This window comes from Gavialis gangeticus, unplaced genomic scaffold, assembly GCF_001723915.1.
Source record: "Gavialis gangeticus isolate Ggan-Ray unplaced genomic scaffold, GavGan_comp1, whole genome shotgun sequence".
Taxonomy (NCBI): domain Eukaryota; kingdom Metazoa; phylum Chordata; order Crocodylia; family Gavialidae; genus Gavialis; species Gavialis gangeticus.
In genome coordinates this window covers 4,561,039-4,583,341 of record NW_017729033.1, presented here as the reverse complement: position 1 = coordinate 4,583,341, position 22,303 = coordinate 4,561,039, and the positions used below count along the sequence as shown (strand labels likewise).

The 22,303-nt window shown below is 46.9% G+C and overlaps 1 protein-coding gene across 2 annotated transcripts in view; it reads right to left on the bottom strand.

Moving 5' to 3' along the window:
• SLC4A11 (solute carrier family 4 member 11) overlaps positions 1-22,303 on the bottom strand; it is a 318,296-nt gene that overhangs the window by 35,757 nt on the left and 260,236 nt on the right. For both annotated transcript variants that reach the window (XM_019526497.1, XM_019526498.1), the window contains exons 7-9: positions 20,003-20,126; positions 15,385-15,591; positions 7,761-7,845 (exon numbers count right to left, since the gene is read on the bottom strand). In XM_019526497.1, coding sequence (XP_019382042.1) covers positions 7,761-7,845; positions 15,385-15,591; positions 20,003-20,126 — 416 coding nt within the window. The remainder of the gene's footprint in view (positions 1-7,760; positions 7,846-15,384; positions 15,592-20,002; positions 20,127-22,303) is intronic.

Sequence of the window (22,303 nt, the reverse complement as noted above, 5' to 3'; positions counted from 1 at the left end):
CTTAAAAAAAAATTCAAGATACATTGACCAATTCCAAACTGCAGTGATGCTCACCACTTTGACAGCTCCAGTTCATATGCTTAAAAAAAAATTGTTAAAAAAGCCCTGCTTTACAGAAAGGCACAGACTTCAGGAAAACGCAGGCTGGAATACTGATGGCTTCATTTAACTTAATATTCATGTTTAGAAAATAATTGAGAGAGAGACACAGACACCAAACCCACTTAAAATCCGTTAATCTTACATTTACTGAATCGCACTTGAGACGCTCAGTGAGATGTGTGGGTATAGCTATTAATAAAGCATGTGCTCCTTCTCCATTGTATGCAATATTCAACACAAGAAGAGAGGCAGGAAGAGAAGGGCCAAATTATAAAATCGATTGCCTCCATGCAGACAAAACCCAAATCTCTCAAACCTCCAAGTAAACAAAATACACACCGTTTCAAGTGTGCAAAATACATTAGAGGTGATCGCTCATAAGAGGTCACGTGTGAAAGAGCAGCAAAACGTACGCACTTCTGCGCTACAACCCAAATGTTAAAGCTGTTTCCGAAAGGTGCATAATTGCTTGACTGGGCTTTGTTTTCCAACCCACCCCTTGGGCACATCTTAATTAAAAGGTAACAGCATTCACTGTACTTGGGGAAAGATTAAGAGAAAAGAACCAAGCATAAGCACTCTCTGCTTTCTCAAAGAGGTCAGAGTGAAAAATGAAATCTTTCTTCTTGTTTGGAAGGGGGGAGGGGGAAAAAAAAGATTGAAGAGTGCTTTTTAAACTCATTCTTCCTTGGACAAAAGGAAACGTACTCAGATCCAGGAAAGCCAACTTGGGAATATAAAGCAGGGCTGCTTTGGGGGCTTCACCAGGCCTCATCCCTTATTTCTTTCAGTTTTTTTATTATTTCCTGCAGAACTCTAGCCATTTGTGGGACTGCATAGTCACGCACCCAAGGTTATTTTTTAAGGGCCGCTTTTCTCAAACAACATATGCCCCGCATGCATTTAGCAAGCGGCACAGCAGTCTAGCACTTGAGAACCGTCTTGGAGAAATGGCACTTGAAGTACTTCTAGGCTTTGCAGTCCAAGCAGGACGGCAAGGAATAAAAGAAGGGAAGAGGCGCCCAGTTAAATAAGTGTACAAAGGAAGCCGCTAAGTAGAGCTGCAGACAAAGTGCAAATTTAAGTGACGCCCGAGAAGACTGCAAAGCGCTTTGCTGCCTATATATCATATTAAGAGCGTTTCGTTGTGCTTTTAATCTAAGTTCTTTCTAAGCAACCTATTTACTTTGAGTATTACCAGGCATGGCTATGTGCCTGATCCTGCAAAACTCCTTGAGCTCTATGCATCATTTTGCACCTCTGGAGTTTAGTCCCAGCATTTCGCTTGAGCGCAGCCACACGTGCTGCCCAGGAACAGGGTTTATGGGTAACCCTGTTAGTAGTTTCAAGAACGCTACTTGCATGGCAGGATCCTACTTAATGGGAGCGAGGGAGGCAGAACAAGAGCCAAATGCTATGCTTCTTACCACAAGCTATAAGAGCGAAGGAACGTAGGGCTGGAAGGGACCTTGCTAGGTCGTCTAGTCCAGCCCCCCCTGGCTCGGGGCAAGATCATCCCCGACTAAACCACTCTCTCAAACAAGGGAACCGGAGCAGAGGGAAGGTAAGGGATCATCCCTGACGGTGCTACAAGTTGGAATGAAAGCCCAGTGCTTCAACATCTGCATGCAAGTCAAAGGCCTAGCAGCCCACAGGGCTACTATGACCAAGGCATGCCAGGTCCTGCGGCCACAAGGAGTCATCTGCTGGCTACTTTCAATCCCCCAGCCAAAATAACCAGATACTTCTTCATAGCTGGGTTACCTTGGGGACTATTTGATGCCTCACAGTCACACGGTACAAACCGCCAGTCTCTTTGGGCCGCCTGCAGATGGCGGCCGGTGGTGAAACATGCACCCCACACCCCTCTGATGGGGTGCAGGGAGGGGTCCGATGTTAAAAACACCCCCGAAGGGGTGGGTCCCGCCAGTCGTCGCTGTCACTGCTGCTTCTCTCGAGCGAGGGTCGACCAGCATATGAAGACATCACTAAGATGAGTGGATGGGAATTTGTCAGGTGCTCGGCGCTGCCAATGTCGTCGCGGTCGTTGTTAAAAGACTTAAAAAGCTTAAAAAGTGTAAGAGATTTAAAAGTCTAAAAAGGGTTACCTTGGGGCTTGAACTAGCACCTCCGCAGACATGGCAAGATACCTCTTCTGCCACCAGTCGCCTCACAACCGTGGTACAATTAACCATTGTTAAATTGTTTTCAAGTTCTTTCTATTGTATTCTTCCAGAAGTAAGAGGCCAGCCACACAAAAGCCTCCCAGCCAACAGTGTCAAGATAGTTCATATTAAAAACGGAGTTAAAAGATCACATGCTATTTAACAAGGTGAGGATAAGGAAATAGCATGTATTTAAGAAGTCAGCTAAGTTTGGAGGAAACCCCCTGGTACAAATCTAAGGGAATCTGTGGGCACACTAGAAGGGAGGAATAGGCTGCAATCGGACCTAGACAGGTCACAGGGGTGGGCAGATGAGAACAGGATGGGATTCAACACTGACAAGTGCAAGGTGCTGCACCTGGGGAGGAAGAACCAGCACCATACCTACAGGCTGGGGAACTCCCTTCTCGTCAGGGCAGAGGCAGAAAAGGATCTTGGAGTCACCACTGATGCCAAGATGAACATGGGCCGGCAGTGTGGGGACGCAGTCAGGAAGGCCAACCGTACCTTGTCACGCATCCACAGATGCATCTCGAGCAGGTCCAGGGCAGTGATCCTCCCCCTCTATGCGGCACTGGTCAGGCCGCAGTTGGAGTACTGCGTCCAGTTCTGGGCGCCACACTTCAGGAGGGATGTGGACAGCATGGAGAGGGTCCAGGAGGCCACTCGCATGGTCAGGGGCAGCAGGGCAGGACCTACGAGGAGAGGCGACAGGACCTGAACCTGTTCAGCCTCCAGAAGAGAAGGCTGAGGGGGATCTAGTGGCCTGTTACAAACTAGTCGGGGGGACCAGCAGGCATTGGGGGAGTCCCTGTTCCCCCGAGCACTGCCAGGAGTGACCAGGAATAACGGTCACAAGCTAGCAGAGGGGAGATTCAGACTAGACATCAGGAGGTGCGACTTCACGGTCAGGGCGGCTAGGGTCTGGAACCAACTTCAGAGAGAAGTGGTGCTGGCCCCTACCCTGGGGGGCTTTAAGACAAGGCTGGATGAACACCTTGCCGGGGTCATTTGACCCCAGTACTCCTTCCTGCCATGGCAGGGGGTCGGACTCAATGATCTGCTCAGGTCCCTTCTGACCCGATCAACTATGAAGCTATGGATTGTACTGGGATCTGAACAGAAGTCTACTGATTTTTTTTTTCTGGTGCTTCCTATTGGCAATGGTGTCAGGACAGGCCTCTTGGTCTGCTACCCAGCCTGGTCCGTGGTTGGGTTGTCAGTAGCTAAGTTGGCACCCGCACCTGGGCTAGCCTGGGTGAGGAGGGTGTGTGGACACCCAGCAGAACTAAAAACAAGGCCTGTCAAAGGGCGGATGAGCTCCCCGTGAGCCAAAGTCCATCCATACCTGGACAGCAGATGGGCACCACCACGTCACACTGCCCAGAGAACCACCAACGATGCAAAGCAACTCAACCAACCTCATATTGGGCCGGTTGAGGCACGGGTGTGGAGGAGGGTGCTTACAGCACCCAAGGTGCCCCAATGGTCCCAGTGGCCTTAAGACTGACTTGACTATTGGTAAACTGGGCCCTGTGAATGGGTTGGCTTTTAGAGGTGAAGAACTGGAATAGCAAGGCCTACAGTGAGGGAGTTGTGGTAGGTGTGCCACAAGGAGAGTAGAAATGCAAGTCACGTAATATTTAGTTGCTGCTTCTGTGAGTAAAGCCAGCTTGGTGTGTTGCTCCACGCAGGCATTTCTTGTAACCAGATATTTCAAGTCACAAGGACAATGATTCAAAAATACCAGCGGGGAGGACTGCAGCTGCTGGACCAACCGAACAAAATCCCAAAAGCCTTATTGCTGGAACATAAAAGTTACCAGCAGACTATGCTAAGCAAATCAATTAAAGGATAAATTTCAAGCGTCCCAGTGACTTGCATAATCTAAATCCATCCAACCCACGTGCAACAGATGAGAAACACAATATAAACTAAGAAGGGAGGGGAGGAATCATCTTAACTGAACTGTTTAATTTTTTTTATTATTATTGAGGACTTGAATATAAGGAGGGGGGAAGCAAAACTGAGCCAGCTTGCAGATGACACAAAACAGAGGGCCGCAAACATTTTGGATGACTGGAATACAACTCAAAACTATCTCGATCAATTGGAGAACTGGGGTTTCGATAACAAAACATAGTCCAAAGACCAATATAAAACCTGTTGTGTCCTGTGGAAGAACGAACAATTGCACCTGCACCGAGCAGGCAGTGGCACTGCTGAGATGGATCTGGGGTTACAGCGGATCACAAATTCAATGCAAATCAGCACTATGATACGGTCCCAAGAAAAGTAAATGCAATTGTCTTGCTCTTACAGAAGCGACATAAGCAAAACACTGGAGATGGCGCTACTTGATTTGCTGCTAGTTAAACTTCAGCTGGAGCACCATGCCTAGTTCTGGGCACCGTATTTTAAAGGACGTAGAGAAATGGCAGAAAATCCATGGCAGTGACAGATGATAACAGGGATGGAAAGTAAATTCTCTGTCTGAGGTTGTACTGAAAGAAGTAGGTATGCCTAGTCTGGAAAAAAAGATGGGGGTGGGAGAGAGGTTTTTATATTAAAAAAAAATCACTTTCCCCTGACAGACGGCAGGACATATGTCAATAGGTTTAAACTGCAGCAAAGCAGGTTTAGATCAAATCTCAAGAATAGCTTCTTAACATCACAAGAACAGCAAGACACTGCAGCCAGCTGTGAAACAGCCTTTACCAGAGATTTTCACGGAGGCTGGACAGACGTCCTGGAGCGTTTGCAAAGAGCAAATCCTGCGTCTATGAAGGGGTGGATCAGATGAACTTGCAGCATCCTCCCAACGCTGCAACTCATCCCCTAGAAACCTGGGGTGATGTTCTGGGTTCAACAGAAGCCAAAAGTTTTGTGGCTACATTATGGCATTACGGTGCCTTTTGGATGCACTTACGTTAGACTTCTATGAACCAAAGAAGGTCTTTTGTCAGATCCCTTATTTGTAGGAGCAAAGCCACCAGTTTGGCAAAGTTACTTCCCTCCTTCTCTCTCTCACACAACCTTCCACAGACAAGTACAGTATCCAGCTTTAGTGGCCAAGAGGGGATTGCACGATGATGCACTAAAATTGCATCTTTCCAGGCAAGGCCAGTGGAAGTGGGAACACCAGGCCCTCAACCCGTTCCTCCCTACCGGCGAGCAGGAACGTGCTGCTCCAAGCCAAGTGTTTCATTCTACCAAGAGGACTCCTTTGTAGCTTGAAACTTTCTGGCGATGCAGTTGTTTAGCGCAGCACTTCTCAAAAGGGAGTCCGTGGCAACCCTTTACAGGGCACATTAGAGGATGGGAGGAAGGAGAGGTGGAAAAAAAGGGACGTATGAAGGAAGAAGAAGAAGGACAGACAGACAGGTCTAGCAACTCCAGAGAATCTCGCAATTGCTGGAGTGGTTCCAGCAGATAGAATGACTTATTTCTTACCCATAATAATGATAGGCGTAAGCAGCACTGTCACGAACAGAGGTCTGGAAAGTCATTATGAAATGGCATTCCCATCCGTCACGTGGCTTTAACTTGCCAGCGTTCGTACACAGCTCACTGCTATTTTAACCGGTTGCCTCCCTAGAAAAGTGATCGGCGTCACCTCTGCTTTCGGCTAGGCTGGGATCTTCACTGTGACAAGTACTGCGGTGCAGGTGCTGGAGTGGGGGGAAAAACTAATCTCTCTGGGGTAGCATTTATTAGCCCATCAGGCAAAGCAGAAGTACGCTGCATCTGGAGGAGGCTCGACAAAGCTTTGACGTGGCCTCTGTCGTTTGATGGGCTCCAGGGCCCACACAGCAAATGCAAAGAGCACAAAGACGGTCCTGGGGAAAATTGGCAAAAATAGCCCATCATTTTTAAGATGGGCCTTGGGAACTCCAGGGGCAAATAAGCGTAGACAGCAGAACATGATGGAGAGAGCATGTGCGCGCGTATAAAAATACATGGATCGTTGTTATGTGCTTTGTAGTTTAGTACAATGGACATCCAAATCAAATCAGCACTTTCCCAAGTGCCATTTAAGCCGCTCTACAGTCAAGTCATCCTCCCACACATGCCATTTATCTAACTTTGGGCAACCAGTCAGAGGTAAAGCTAAAATCTCCTCCTGGTACTCAGCTCCCGCTCCTGTGCTATAGCCACCAGGCAAAAAACCTCACACGCTCACCAAGACACTAGTGACTTTTAATAGCCCGAGGCACCTTAATGCCACTTCTGAAAATAATTTTCCTTGCCCACAGTTGCCCCATAGAGATTCCCTGACGAGCTAACTTTAAGGCACTCCGTTACATGAAGAGTTGAGAAGAGATGTTCTTTCTCCCTGTAAAAACTTAACGACAGCAGAGTAGTGATGGTAATTATCAACTGCCCGGAGAAGGGTTCGGAGTTGAGCAAGAACAGTGTAAAGCTCAGATGGTAAAGCAGGAAGCTTTCCCCAAGGTTTGCTCAGTCCAGACAAATAAAACCTCAGAAGGCAGGCAGTCACAAACAAAGATATATTTAAAAAACACAATGCAATTTCCAGGCAAGCATTTGGGAGACTTCGGCTGCTAGAAAGCCAGGTCATCTTGGAAACAACATAGGGGCTTCTCTGGTAGCCCGAGACAAGAGACTAAGAAGGTCTCCATCCTAACATGGCACGGTCACTTGCAATATTTTTTGTATTTTATGCAACCATTTAAGATCAATGAATCCCAAAATAGCTTTATGCAAATTAAAGCTCCATTTACTTCAAACCTCAACAGCCAGCTATAATTCAAAACCAAACTGATGCTGGGTTGAGGTTTTGGATGCAACTTTTCTCTATAAAGATGGGGAGTTTTGCGGTGTTTTTTTAAGCAGTGTTCAGAGATCCTTGAAAATGGAAGGGTGCACTGGAAAATGGTGCTTGCTCCAAAACTGATGGACACCTTTAACAGGTGCATAAGACTGGATATTTAAGCCCTAGTATTGCATCTGGGTTGATTCTCAAGCCCTATGATTCTCCATGCTGCTTTGGTAAATTAGCAACATATATCTGGAGATTATAACCAGACTCCACCGAAGTTCCTGCAATTTCCATTTGTAACGGTGCACAATTCCCACACCATTTCCACAATAGCTATCGACGGCTGCTGCACTACAAAGACAACAGCAGAAGTGGAGCATACTGTGCTAATGAAAACTAATTTGTTTCTGATCAGTTTTGATGTCTTCCTTGTGCATGCTAATAAACAAGGAGCTTAAAATCACCATAATTAAAGACCTGGCTTTAGCAAAACTAAAATTTCCATTAAGAGCACGCTGCAAACTTAACCCATTCACAAGTGTGTCGTGCCGGCTCAGAAGCTATTCATAGGTTTTAGCGGGATTCTCTTTTTAAATGGAAAAAAAGGGGCAGATATCAAAAGAACGTAGAATCCACATTGTCAACAGGACACCGTATCACAGGAATTAAGGAAAGTCAGGGAGATTCTTCCATAAACATGAGCAACCTACCGTCAGTGAAGTCCAGAGCGTACACTGGAAATCTTCGTGCAATGTCATCAAAAATCCCCTTGCCAACATTGAAAAAGTCATGCAACTAGAGAGAGGAAGGAAATGTTATGTCAGTTTAAAAGGCTCAGGCATTGTTACAAAGATTAACCTTATTCCAGGGCTGGTGGGCAGAAAAAAAAATTAAATCAGCTTGAATGCTGCATGTGGATCACATCTTACAGAACGAGGTGCCTAGCACATAGGTAATAATACATACTCTCAGAAGTACTGTAGAAAGCCAAACCTCTCTATGTGCATTCATGCAGGCACTGTGCTACCTGCTACGCAGAAGAGCAAACTGATAACAAGGCAGGGATTTGACTAGCCAAAGCCGGGAAAGTAATGGCCAAGCCGTGATTAGACCTCAGAAACTTCTGGTTTACCAGTCCAGATCGCTCTGAGCCCCCAGAACAGAAACTTAAAAGCAAAGTCTCTCCCGACCCCCCAAAACAACTACCTTGAAATCCATATGCCATGATATTCAAAACTATGTCCGCAGATAACCATTCACGCTCCAGAAATGGCATCTGAACCTATCATGTAGGTAGGCTTTCCTGGGGCACCAATCAGTGCATATATTGATCAAGGAAGGGTCTTTCCTCACTGGAATCAGGACTGATGAACAAGTGGTTTACACCAATTAAGCTGGAATATGCATGCATAATGAGGTTGTACTTATTCTTCACAAAGCAAGTTGATGAGGCTGGTACCGGATGGTCTAAAACAGGGGTGCTCAGATACCAGCCCCATGGCACAAGTGAGCAAGATCAGTCTGTGGGCTGGATCAAGTGTGGGATCAGCGCACAGAGACAATCGGTACATCCAACCTGGTGCATGGATCCGACCCCAAATGTCAGATCCGGCCATGGAGCAGGCGCATGCACAGGCTTGGCCCCACGCACTGGATCCAGCTGCGGCCCATTTTTGTGCGCTGGCACGATCTGGCATGGGGGGGCTGCGTCATCCGACCTGTGGGGGTCCCCACAGGTCCAGAAATTTGGAGGCAAAGATAACAGCATTAAATTGCCACAGCTCTGGAAGCAAAAATTCACAGCAGAGTAAACGCTCCCTAGAAGTGCCCAGCTATAGCAGTACCTGCAACCCGAAAACGTTACAGCTTGAAGAGCTGAGCCCTCCCAAATCACTCAATTGGCTCAAAAAGGAAGTCTTCTTCATTTATATGTTTGGACTATTCACTTTTAGTTTGTGAGTTTTTGAAAATGTGAAAAAAATACACCCTAAACTTTCTGCTGCAATGGTTGGGGGTAGAAGTGAAGACACAGTTCCACTTCTGTCCCTAAGACAGCCTAGGTCTTGGCTTTTACTGGCCCCAAAAGCATGCATCTTGCCTTAGGACTGTGTTTCTATTCCGCAGATCTCCTTTTCTCTCAATGAGCAGCCCAGCTGACCACCAAGGACAGACTCTATTCAGCCCCGAGAAGTCGCACTACTCTCCCAGGGTCTAGCAACGGGGAGTCTAAGGCGACGCCAGAGGCTGATGCGCTGGAGAAGGGAAGTTTCCCATTCTCAGAGCTTCTGTCATGATACGACCCAGCTCCCAGCACCCATTTTCAATGCCACACTCACTCAATGATTTTTTTTGCCCTGCCATTTAAAGGGATTGGGGGGCCCCTCCAGAATTTATGCACTTCCCCGACAGAAGGAGATCACGGCAGAGCTCAGATTATAGACAGATGTGTAGGAAACCATTTGGGATGGCTTCTGAGCCACGGGATCTTCCTAGGCCAAAATGAGATGCGTAAGAAATCTAGACAACCGAGCATCTTTGAGTCTGCTGTGTAGAGTGGAATAGGATCATGTTTGCTTACTGAGATGCTTAAAAGCCACCTGATGCCACATCTAATTGGCACTTCATTTCTTTTAAAAAAAGAACAAAAAACTGATATTCTCTTCAGATGCCCCAATTCCAGCTTCTGGGGCTTTAGGAAGCATGCTCAAAATTGCAAGATTCACAATAAAACTGCAATAGTTAGCAAAGCTGCCACAGTAAGCAACTTCCAACAGCGTAATATTCTCTGCTGCTTTTATTAAAGCCTCCCTATTTCTACATCCTTCCAAAAACGCAGCACAACATAATGGATTTGGCTCCTTGAACCGTGAAATGGGAAACTTCAGTTCCTTCCGAAAATTTAATTCTCCCACCAATTAGAGTGCTTCATTTTCTTTGGTATCCTTGTTGATGCAAAGAATAAATTGCATGCAAGAATGCAGATGTAAAATGCTTAACACCACTTGTAACTCCTTCACAACACAAAGCTGCAAGGCTCTTGGGGCATCTATACATGAGCAGACTTGATTAATCAAGTCTGGTAGTTACCGTGCTTCAGCGGACTGCAGCATCTCACGCATCAGCATCCCCGCGCTTCAAAATGATGGGCACTTGAACTCATTTGACGAGCTTTATAGTTAAAACGCCCCTGCCGCCATTTAAGCGTGGGGATGCCGATACACAAGATGCTCCCAACGCTTTAATTAGGACACCCTCCTCCTGCTTCTGGAGCACGTGTATAAACACCCATACATGAAGGCCGGGTGGGCTTGTTGCAGGACTAAATACTGAAGATATGCTTCTTACCACAAGCTATATGTTCTGAGGAAAGTAGGGCTGGAAGGGACCTTACAAGATCACCCCTGACTAAACCACCCTAGCCAAGCGTGCATCCAACCTGCTCTTGACACTTTGCAGGGATGGAGATGCTACATTTTCTCTACACGTCTGTGCCAAGGCTCGACCACCTTCAGAGCCAGAAAGTTCCTCCTAATCTCCAACCTAGAAATCTTCTGCTGCCGCTTGTCCTGTTCCCTTGACTGGCAAAATTAGCTAAATCAAAGATATTTTAGTTGATCAATGGTGGAATCTTCTGCACACACACATCCATTTCTGGGCATTTATTTTATCACTTCCATTATTATAGCAAGAGAAATGCACCATTGGCAAAGTAATTAAAGGCGTTTCTCTTGCTATAACACTGGCCCATTTGCATTATTGCTTTGTCCGTGGGTCCGCTGAGCCTTCCTTCAAAGGCGTGCCCTTCTCCCTCTTGATCACCTGCGCGAAGTATTTTGAATTGTGCAGTGGCTAGAGAGCAACGATGAAACATGGAGAAAGAGGAGCTTAAAATGATGGGAACAGTGGCGAGCTGAAGCCAATTGTAATTGAGACGGTTAGTATTTTTAGAAGGGCGAATTTCCCAGAGGCACGAGCCAGACAGACTCATGATAGCTTTAATGAGCAGCGTGTGTTTACTCGTCTTGCCGTGGGAAGCACGGGGACACAGCGCCTGGCCTTTGGGGAGAAAGATAACGAGAACAACCATGTGCTTGTTTGGCAACTCTGTGCTGCGCTTAGCCGCATGGACGGCGTTGCTCCGTGGGGAGGTGAGGGCTGCGGGAAAGGAAGAGCGAAAAACGTACGGAGGAGCGTGAACATTGAAGTAAGGGAAAATGGGACTAAGGGAGCAGGTGCACCGAACACGTCACCCTGCTCTCCTTCCTCCCCTCTTCTCTGTTATGATAGACGTGATCCCCATCAACCCTGGCACCCCAAAAAATCCCAGTGCTGTGTGCAATCTGCCTCTCCCTCTTCTGCCCGTCTTGAATGCGAGAAGCTTCTTCCTGTGCAGCTGCTCCACCATCCCAAGCTTCCCCTGCGACACTGCTTATGGAAACTCAATCATCTCTGGTATCAGCTGTTGTCATGTCCACCTCAGCTCCTTCATGTCTGCAACCCCCACCACTGCCCCCGGCACACCCAAGATCTGCGGGTCTCGCATTCAACTCCATCAACACATCCCAACGGCAGCCTCTCTCCTCCGTTGCAAGGGTACTCTGGAGAACCCTTTAACATATCCAACCCTGCCCTACCTACCCCTGCTACGGTGCAATACCACCTTCCCTCTGACGCTCAAGTCAGATCGGGTCTCCCCATTTTCCACTTCTCTCAAGTCTTCTGGCACCTTCCCACCCCTGCCATCTGGATAGAGGTGGCTGGGGACAACACACACACGCACACCTACGTCTTCCTGGCAATCTTCATAAACCCACTGTCCGACTCTTCTTCAATCTCCTCTAAAACCTCACCTCTGCCATGCTGCTTGCAGAAAACCCCAACCATTTGGTGTGGTAGGCTGGGAGGGCTGCAGTATTGCGTGTACAACCAGCCTATGCCAAATCACCACCGTTTATTCCCCCAGTTTCTTCCTTGCTCACACTTGCCTATCTATTACAAATGGTCATTCAGGCTGTAAGCCAGGAGAGCTATTTGCTTCCTGCTCACATGCTGCCTAACACAGTAGGGTCCAACGTGGTTGGGGTTTCCAGGAGCTCCTGCAATATTAATGACACACAAATAGACTCTTACAATACTTTATAGATGCTGTGACCACCCTTGCTCTAATAAGGTCATGATTAAATATCTCAGTAAAGAGGACGGATTTCAAGGGGATGTGATTAAGACAGTATCCAGCAAGGGCTGAAAGCGTGTCATGTTTCCTGAACAGGTCCTGGACAGAAAGAGGAGCAGCACGGTCCTGTAGACAGTGTGGAGCTAATAACTCTGCAACACTGCAGTTCCTTGTAATGTGTTAGCAGAGGTAGGATGGAGGACTTGGGAAAGATCAATTCTTTCATTTATGCAAAATACTGTACCTACTCCCTGCAGCTGCTGCAGGAGAGGTCCGGGGGAAAGGCAGCAAAGGACCAATTTGTATGCTGCCTACAATCATCATTCCCACCCCACACCAAGCAGCACTCACTTAGGGTTAATACCATAGCTGTTTTCAGTATATGGTGGCATTTGATTACATTCAGGGTGGTTCAGAAGCAGTAATTACACTTCAGCTTAGACATTTGTTTGCTCCCAGGTGGTGATATTGTATTTCCCCTGTTTTGTTTTGTTTTTAAAGCTGTTGCACAGACTAAAAAGTTAGAGGCACCGGAGATATTCTTATGCAAATAACTAAGCTGCCCAGTTTTGATGCGCTACTCACCCTTTACTGTCCAACACCATGCTATTCTCTTTCTTCGGGCAAAGGGAAAACCCAGAAGAAAGATAAAGGCTTAATCCCCATTTAAAAAGTGCTGCGAGAAGAGCTCTGTGTGGAATGACCAAAGAAGTGACCCTCCAGGCTACACCAGGTAGAATCGCAGCATCGGTATAAGTTACCCTGGAACAACAGTCGTACTGCTGGCATAGTTGTTCAGGGAGTTAGTTAAGCTGCACCAGTATCCCCACTGAGGCTAGGAAAAGACATCACACATAAACCAGTATAAAATGATTGGAAACCAGCCAAAGCCTCTAACAAAACAGAAGTTCAGTGCACACAGACGGGTTTAAACATGGCAGAACCCAGTCTGAAACAAATCCTTGATGGATGTAGTAGCAGATTTAATCAGTTTAGCTTAGATCTGCCTATCGAACTTCTGTACCAAATCCCTCCCGACTCAACTTGGGTCACTGTCCTCCAGCATCCCAGGTTCCTTTGCAGGCCCCCCCTAACTGCACCCCCTGCCCCTCCAGGCAGGCAGGCTAGCCGCTACTAGTGCTGATCTGCTCCAGCCAAGCAAGCCCAGGGCCACCCCCCCAGGCTGTCACAAAGCTGAGGCAGCAAAGCCTCTGCTCCCCAGTCCTGCATCCTGCCTGCACCAGTCAGCCAGGTAGGGCAGGGGTGGGGAAGCAGCAGCCCCCTCCCTGGCCCTCTCCAGAACAGCTGGGGGATGCATAGCCAGGTGTTGGGTGGGGTGCAGCCAGTGCAGGCTGCCTTCATACCCCTTTCTCCCCTGAAGGGTGAATGCAAGGTCTCTTTGCTCCTGAATTAATCTAATCTAAGGTGCTTAGAAAAAGCTGTGGAAGTTGATGTGAATCTGCCTCGGGCTTTTTGAACCTCTGTACCTGGCCCAAGAGTTTGTGCATCTCAGAGCTCTACCAGCAAAGACCCTCCGGACGTAGACATGGCCTTGCTCCTAAAGGGGTCACAGTCTATGAAGCGTGAGGACACTCCACAGTTAGTACTATGAAGCCAGCACCTGTCAGGATGTGTAGAACAAAAATAAAATGGACTTCAGCTTTACATTGAAGCGTGGCTATATTTTAAATGGGAACATGTTAGACCACCCTGCTCCTCATCACCAATGTGGTTTCTGGAGGGACCGACCTGTTTACGGTTAGGGCTGCCAGGCTCTGGAATGGGCTCCCGAAGGAGGTGGTGCTCTCCCCTGCCTTGGGGGTCTTCAAAAGGAGGTTGGATAGATATCTGGCTGGAGTATTATGATCCCAGCACTCATTCCTGCCCAGGGCAGGGGGTTGGACTTGATGATCTGTTCAGGTCCCTTCCAGCCCTAGAAACTATGAAACTACGTCTGCCCGTGTCAAAAAACCCATTAGAAAGCTTGAAAAATCCTCAAGTACGGGTATCGTAAATATTTTCCAAGTAGGGAACCACAGCCACTAGTGTAACATTGCACTGGTGTCTGCAGAAAGGGTTTCAGGGATATAGGCAGCAGAGGGTTAAGGACAGATAAAAGAGAAAAGCGCTGCTGCCAAGAGGAAGGTTTAAGCTGTTCTCTGCATCCACTGGGGATAGGACAAGTGCTAATGTTGCAATTTAAAACCAAGGGAGATACTGGACGGACGTTGCGAAAAGCTTTCGAACTGCAGCCCTTGGATCCGATTACCTGGGGGTGGAAGTTGTAGAGTCCACATCACAGGAGGATGCTGAACAGCAGGGAGACTAACATCTGTTGGGGGCAGTTTAAGTATAGCTTATCCTGCCTTTGGGCAGCAGGTACAGTAGATGAGTCTCCATCAATCCTTAGCCTTGCTTAGCATCCCAAACTAAACGATTTCAGTCCGTCCTAATGTCCCTTACCCCTTTGCAACCCTACCATGTAAAATGGGGTTGCTTCATTACAACTTCATCCTGAATGAAAATTTAAAAAGGTATAAACACACAGTGATTCTTGTGAGTTTTTCTTCTGTCCCTGTTCATATTTCATAAAGGTACTAAAGAGCCTCTTGGGAAGCATCTACCCTGCTTCCTCAACAAGCCTGCATGCGAGAAAAGTCGCAGCCATTTATTGCGGCTCGGGCTCACGCATTAGGCAGAGCAGACGGCTCGGAGCAGCTCCAAGTACGAGCATCTTAGCACCGTGCCCAGATGGTCCATCTTGGGGGACCCCAAGCACCGGACTACGGGCCCGCACTCAGACCTGCTCTCGAGTCATCTTCTCCGCTTTATTTACGGGGCCAGGCTTGCGTGAAGCAGGAACGATTCATCGGAGCTCGTTGTTCACCAGTGTACCCAGGCTCGCACGGGACAGGGGATGGACACGCTCTAAAGTTTTCAAACCCATTTGCGCTGCTGCAAAGGAGATTTACTTACTTTCCAACAACAGAAATGGTTTAGCTAGACTAGAAAATGGTACAAACCACCCGGCTTGAGGCTGTGGAAGTGTAAATCGCTGGCATGAATAAGCAGGGCTAGTGTAGGGCGAAGAAAATAAATATCCCAGAGGGTCTTTTACACAGAAACAACCGGTAGACGGACCAGACCTGTCCCCCCCCTACCTTGAGCGGCTTGTGGCTGTGCGTTTTGTGCCCATCATTCACTGCCGAGGGTCTCTGGTTCACCACAGTCAAAAGGTGGCGTTGATGGACTAAAGCTTCTTTAAACTCTTCTTCCGTTTTTGTTTCCAGAAGCTTCTGCCGGAAAGTTATATCTGAAAACATGGTGGCAAACGTCCTACCCACTTCCGTGGCAGTTTTTGTACTTTTCTGGAGGGAGAGGAGGGGGCGGGGAAAAAAATTGCATCGATTATTCATCGTAAATGCATTCAAGCTCTGAAAAACCTAACAGAAAAAGTTCAAGTTGTTCCTCTTCCAACTAAGAGCAGAACGCAGGTTTTCACGTTTCCTCTGCAACCAGAGGCCGTGCAAGCCTCCACATTAACATTTTAAGACTCTTGACTGGACTTCAGGTGCTTGGGAGATTTCTTGCAGGGAAGTGCAGAAGGCAGCACCATCTACGTACATCTGCTGAAATCTCAACCACCGTGCTGCGATGTGTGCAACTGGGCCTGATCCAAATGTCGTTCAAGTCGAAGAATCGTTTTTGAAGGACCCGGCCCGAGACCACTGCAACACTGATGGAGGTGGAGCTATTTGATAGGCATCTTTCTACCGGGGAACATTTTCAAAGCTAAGTCTGGCTTTAGCAGTTAATGACATCCAGAAGGTTAAGGACTGTGAGATATAGCCAAGAGCTTTCCTTTCCCCAGGAAGGTTTATGCCCTTATCTTATTGCAAATATGGGTAGAAAGAGACTGTGGCCAATTCTCACAGAAAACATTTTGTTAAGGTCATATATCTGAATTTATATTCCACAGACATTTGACAGAAGCCAGACTGGTGGTGTCCAGAAGCTCCCCAGCAGCTTGCACTTATTCATCGCCGAAGTTAAAATCCCGTTTGTCACAACATGGTCGGTATCTGCGAGGTGATGGGTGTCATGCATGCAAGGGGGAAGGGGCTAGGGGTACACGGGAGACTGGAGAAAGCAAGGAGAAGCTAAAACTCTTAAAAAGCAGCAATTCCCATTTCCTTCCAAGGTACTTGCTAGAAAAAAAGCAAAAAAGGATTAAAGACAGGAAAAGAAGGGGTCAGCAACTTCAACAGATTATTTTAACATCCCCATGAGTTACTGGTATGTTCTTCGAGTGTTCGGCTTTGGCACAGTGAGAAAGGGGCCTTTAATCAGGTAGAGGCCAAGTACTCCAAGAACAAATGTCCAGAGCATAGTGCAAAGGAAATGGTAGATCTGCTCCGTATCTGCACAGTGTAGCAACGGTACATACAAAAATCGGGAGCTGCAGAGGAGCCTGCATCTGGCAAGACCTCACCTGGACTCCTATGCCCACTTTTGGGCCGCATACTTCAAGGACGTGGACAGATTGGAAAGAAGCCAGCAGAGCGCAACGGAAATGGTTAGGGGCCTGGGAAGCATGGACTTGCAGGGAAAGGCTATAAAAACTAGGGTTACATAGTCTGGAAGAAGGAAGACTGAAGGGGGATTTCCTAACAGTCTTCAAATACCTGAAAGGCAATTAGAGAGGGGATGGAAGTGGGCTTTTCTCTGTGGCCATAAGAGAATGACTAGGAGCAATGGTCCTGAGCTGCAGCAGGGGAAATTTAGGCTGCCTAAAGAATCTGGAGAATTTCCACCCCTCTCTCCCCATAAGAGATTTCCTAGAGCAGACTGGACAGACACTTGGCTGGGATGGTTTGGTTAGGGATGATCCTACCTTAAGCAGGGGACTGGACTAGACGACCTCATGGAGGTCTCTTCCAGCCTGACTTTCCTATCCTCCTCTCAGCTGTGAAGACACCTGCCCAAGCAGAATTTCAAAAGCCCTTCAAGAATCAGGCATTGATCCTGGACGTCTTCCCTCCCCCTTCCAAAGATGGGATTCAATACTTGAATCCATTAGATTTTTATCTGCACTTACCAGGTCACATTCCCTGGTATGTCTGTAGTCCAAAAAAATGTTGCTCCCCTATTGTGCAAGATGTCTTAAGCTCAGAGCAAAGGCATCCTTCAACTACAATGCAAATGCACCCTTACTGCACTTAGATAGTTTCCATTCATGGTATTTTTAGAATTATTTCTGTAAGACAGATTTCGTAATTAGCCTTGCCAAAAAAAAAAAGAAAAAAAGAGCCATTCCAAGGCCCAACTTGCAGCACAGATGAGTCGCGCACTCATGGCCTCCATTTTAACAAAGTACAGGGCCCCAATGATCAGAAAGGCCCTATACGTCTCCTGCTTTAGCTGAGGTTTCCCAGCATGTTCTTTCTACCACCCCTTGGACTCAACTCCCAGCCCCAGGTGTTTGTGGCATGTCCTTGGTGGAGCGCCCTCCGTTATGAAGCTGGTTCACTCTATTAGCTTGCAAATATTTTGGTGTAAACCAATGAAGGAAGACCCATTTGCCAGCTTTCTGGCAAGAGGACTCTTACCTCCTACCTGCGCTGCACCTAGCCTGAGGGGCTCTGAGAGTATTTCTAGCAACTTCTGTAGCAAATGCAATGACACCCACCTTCTCTGCACCTAAGACCTCCCACCCCTAAGTTTTTCCTGCGTGGATGGAGACTACATTAGTTTCATAGTTGGTAGGGGCTGGAAGGGACCTTTCACATCATCGGGTCCAGCCCCCCTGCACTTGGGCAGAAAAGAGTGCTGGAATCAGATGACCCAAGCAAGATGAGCCTCAAAATGACGCCCCAGCAAGATGGGCCTCAACCCTTTCTAAACAGATAAAAGATGTGGGGATGCAAAGAAAAGATGACAGCAAGAGTGAAAGGTTGGGGAGTGGCTTTTAAGCCAGGACAGGTTGCATTTCCAGGACACTTGGGTTGATAGTGCCAACAAGCTTGTTATTCTAATTACCGAGTCATGTGTATAAGTTTGGGCTTGGTAGCAAGGCCAATGCAAAGAATCAGTCAATTAAGACAACTGCGACTTTTCTTCAATCCATCTCACTGCTATCGATTCAGAGGCTCCACTCGTTTCCCTTTAGCTGGACACGGGCCATCACCACTCAGCTCTCTCAGCTCCAGTGTCTTCCTCTTACTTGCTAAAAGCTCAGCATTTTGCTGGCTCTGAACAAATAATAAGTTTATGATGTTAAAAAAAAAAGATACCACTATGAATTGGTGCAGTTTGCTGCTGGCTTTTCACGTGAAAAAGCTGTTTTCAGCCTGTAGATTTTGCTGAGTGGAATGAGATCCAATTTTTTTTTTTTTTTATGTTTGTATTGGAAAGTACAAACTGCTCAGTCAGTCTGGAAAAACTTGGTCCAGACAGCAGGACCAAATCTCATCTCTGCAGGAGATTGAAAGTCATGATAGTGTGCTGAATTATGACACCATATAGAGACAGAGAAAACAGTTCCATCTATTAGAAAGGTGGGGGGGAAATCCTTGTGGTCATTGAAAAAAAAAAGTCTAAACCACAACACACTGCTTTGTTCATTCAGAAATAAATAACCCTAGTTTAGCTTTCGTTTTCTGTGAGAAATCTGTGGACAAAAATAGTAACGGGAGATCAGTGGATGCAAGCTTACTAGAGGCCCACCCTGCTATGCTTTGTAGCAGTATTAAAAAACAGTCTGGTTATACACTAGGTCAGCCACTGGCCCCATCTACACAGCAAAAAGAGGTACAAGAGCAGCATGCGAAGACATGCCCAAGCCACGTTTAACCTCGGTGGTTTTGATACTAATAAAGAGATGCTGCTAGCCAAGTAATGAGGCCTGTGCAGCTGCATCTTCACCATGAGGGTACCCAAGCTAGACTGAGGCTTGGCTGCAGTATATCTACAGATGCTGCAGTGATGCCCTCAATTCCAGGGTGAACGTACTTCTTGGTGACGATACAGCTTTTACAGACAAAGCCCTTTTGCCAGAATACCTTCCACCAGTCTCCTAAACCAGTGGCTCTCAACCTTTTTTTGTACCAGGACCCATTTGCAAATGTCAAAGGCCAGTCCCGACCCACTGCTCCCCACCCATGGGCTCCAGTCTCCCAGTGTGTTGGGGTACAGGAGGGCCCTAACAAGCCCCTTTCAGGCTGCAACTCTTTCAGCCACCATTTCCCATAATTTTCTCTTTTAAAGGATAATCCATTTTTAAAAAGTTTGTCCACGATGCGTTCGTACATTCTTGCGACCCACTTGAGTCATGAGAAATGCCATCCTGAACCATCAAAGGTGTGCCTACACAAGGGGGGGTTGCTGGCATAGCTGGCAATCAGATGTCAGGATGAGAAGGATAGAGGTATCCTCAGCCCTGACTGATATCACAATAGTCAAAATTAAGGGCAGCTTTTTTGCAGATCTCCCCCTTCCAGTGCTAGAATAGAGGTCATTCCATTCTCTAATGAGCCTGGGAGAGCCTGGGGGGGCGGGGGAAGATAAGGAGAGAGAAAACCCATTTGTCATAACTCAATGCCTTAGTCAGAAGTAGACCTGTGGTGGTAATCTGTCCCGTTCACTTTCCGTTGCATCTCGTTATGTCTAGACGATGGGTTGTTGCGTAACCTACCAGGACCCCGGATGAAAAAGAAAACAAAATAACCGTATCGGAAACCTTCCAAGGCATTGATTGGCATGACTGACAGCAAGACTCACCATCTTCGGAGGAGCAAGCACCAGTATCACAAATCTCACTTCGCAGGAGTTTTCTCCCCAGTTCTGAGGCCTCTCCAGGCGGCTGATGCAAACATGACGTCGCTGAAGGGACTTTATAGTGCAACTGTCGGGAAAGGAGGAATCGTTAGGGCCCACGCAATGTGCAAAAGCAGATCATTTTTCCTCCTGGATAATGCTCAATAAATTCTAGCTATGACAACGTATGAAAGAACAGGTGGCTTCACTACTGCTGCTGATGCAGACAAAAAATGGCATTTTAACGACAGCCACTTCTCTCTCTTTTAGATGTCAATCCTGCTCTCTGAGGCTGGACCATCTGGGCTCCACTCCTGGACCCAATTTCGAGCTTACAGAACTACTTCCCCTCATCCTTCCTTTCTGGCTTTTAAGAGCCCAGAAAAGCTCGCCCTAAACTTGCTGTGCTGCAGATCAATTGCTCTAGCTAGAGGGCTTCCTCTATTGTAGAGAGAATAAATGCACAGGTAATGCCTCACATTTCCACACACATCCATTCATCCAGGGCTCTAAACTGTTTGCAAAGGCACTTTTAAAGTGAAATGGAGGGGGGAAGAAAGGGGAAGGGGAAAAGATGCTTTTATTTCATATTGCTCCTTTAATGGATGCCTCAATACTTAAATTTGGTTTGAAAAAAGGGTTTTCCCACCACCGCTAGGTTGAAATTAAGACAATGCATGGTAAGTATCAGGTCCTGATCCTCCATCTTTTTTTCTAGACAATACGGGCAGTCTCCAATGATGAAAAAACTGTGCTGTTACAGCTCCCTGGGGAAGCAGGAGTGGGACCTCTTCCAGACCCATGAGAGAGGGGAAGGTGGTTTAATTAAGCCATCATTTTGCTCTTTCAAAGACTGCCGTGACTTCCAGCAGGAGTCGGGACCTAACGTTTTCGATGTCTAGTTTCCCCCCTTACCCACAGCGGTTTTCAGTACAGCGGTTGTGCCATCGTTAGCTTCCATAAAGGAGCAAGTACCACATTGGACATTTTACAATCACAATACAACAGTGGTGGAGTAGAAAAATCACCATCGTCTTACAAGCGGAAAGGAGGAGACGCGGGGGGTGGAAAGCAGCAGTGACTTGTTCAAAGCCAGACCCGAAGTCCACAGCAGAAATATGAAAATGAAACAGAAAACAGGACCAAATTTTCCAGCTACCAAAAACATCCGTTTGCTGTCTGAGTACTCCTGCCTGTCCTTTGGAGAGCAACCAGGAACAGGTATCAACGACTTTGAGCAACGTATGATAAATGACCCTCTATCCTACCTCCTGAGCTTTTGTCCTCCCAGTCTTAATGGCATTCAATGTATTTTTAAAATGTAATATAAATCCAAGGAAAGCTGTTATTTCCAAGGCTTTTTTTTTTGTTTTTGTTTCAGTGAGCATTTGCCAAATAAATGACCAGCAATTAAAAGGAGCTGGACGCTGCTTTGGCACTTCATCTGCCCTCCACTTTTCTAGCACGATTTATAATCTTAATAAGCCTCCCAAATGCCATTTCACTAATAGGCCCTTAAAGGCCTGGACAGAGGAGCATGTCGTGCAGGTAGGAGGGGAACAATTAAATTCCTCCATATAGCTCCGCATAATTCACTTGTAAGTATATTCAATATTGGCCCATTTACCAGGTGGATGGCTTTCTGATGGACAGGCTGTTAACTTACATGAATAAAGTAACCTAACTACCTGCCAAACCGAGGGCCGCCTGTTAGAAAGCCTTAATTTGATGCAAGGCAGAGCTCTCCTTGTTTGCACAATGTGGGACAGAACAGCATCTCACATTTTTGACTGCAATGGCCCCTTCTGTAACGCCCTCTTTATACTTAAATCCACCTCCTAACACAACAGTCTAGACATCTCCTACAGCTGGGAGTGAACCTATGCACCGTTCAAAGCATTCATTACACCTCAATATGTTTTAAGCTCACAACCGGCAATTATTTGGAGGCTGGAGTTATTAAACAATACATTTCATGGAAATATAGTCTAAGCAGGGAGCAAATTAATTCAGTTGTGTTCCCCACCCCCCACAACAGCTAGCAGGAAACCAGGAAAAAAAAAAATCTTTGTTGGGGTCATCAACATAGCTGACCATGGGCCATGTACTACCACCTCATGTTGCCAAATGGGCAACCCAGTTTAACAAGGAAACCAGGCTAAGTTTCATAGACACAGATTCGGGACTGATAAGATGCCTGTCAAATCCAACCTCCAAGGTCAATTTACTCTCATCCATATTAATTTTTTTTTGGGGGGGGGGGGG